At 34.3% G+C, this 606-nt stretch overlaps 1 protein-coding gene across 1 annotated transcript in view; it reads right to left on the reverse strand.

The window, feature by feature from the left end:
* LOC119581954 overlaps nucleotides 1-606 on the reverse strand; it is a gene marked incomplete in the record, with an annotated part of 20,780 nt that overhangs the window by 11,955 nt on the left and 8,219 nt on the right. Inside the window, 1 exon segment of the mRNA XM_037930134.1 lies at nucleotides 266-414. Within this exon segment, the coding sequence (XP_037786062.1) occupies nucleotides 266-412 (147 nt within the window).

Consider the following 606-nt stretch of genomic DNA (forward strand, 5'->3'; position numbering starts at 1 on the left):
AACAGTGAATCTTATGCCACTTCCTAAATTTAATTATCTTTTAAGGTTTTTACACTGTATTTTAATAATTTCTAACCAAACTGTATTACAAAATCTGGACCATATAGTATGAAATCTAGTTATCTCACACAAGACAAGTTGCTTTAGAGTAACTTCACAGTAGTCACTGCGTATGCACAACACAAAATGTGTCACTGTAAATATACCATTAGATCCAATCACTCACACACAGAATGAATCTGAAAACCAGCAATGATTCCCTTACCAGGCTCTTGCATATAACTGCTTTCTGTGTAGGACTAATCTGACCCCTGAAGGCAGAAGTGGCCAGCTGAGTAACACATTCACTATGCAAAAGACTCTGGGCGATGCAATCAGCAGACCACTCTTGAAGCGTCTTCATTTGAGTCATAACTGGAATAAGATAATGAAATTTTAGTGACTTTTACTAGCAACACTTACCAGTGATGTATAACTCCTAGACAAATCATGGATGTGAAAATGTTACAGGTAAAAACAGCAGAGGCAATTATTAATATAAAATATGTTATCTCTGGTAAAGAAATATTAATAAAATGATTCTTTGACAATTTATTCTAGTAAGAG

The sequence above is a fragment of the Penaeus monodon genome, chromosome 15, assembly GCF_015228065.2.
Source record: "Penaeus monodon isolate SGIC_2016 chromosome 15, NSTDA_Pmon_1, whole genome shotgun sequence".
NCBI classification, from domain to species: Eukaryota; Metazoa; Arthropoda; class Malacostraca; order Decapoda; family Penaeidae; genus Penaeus; species Penaeus monodon.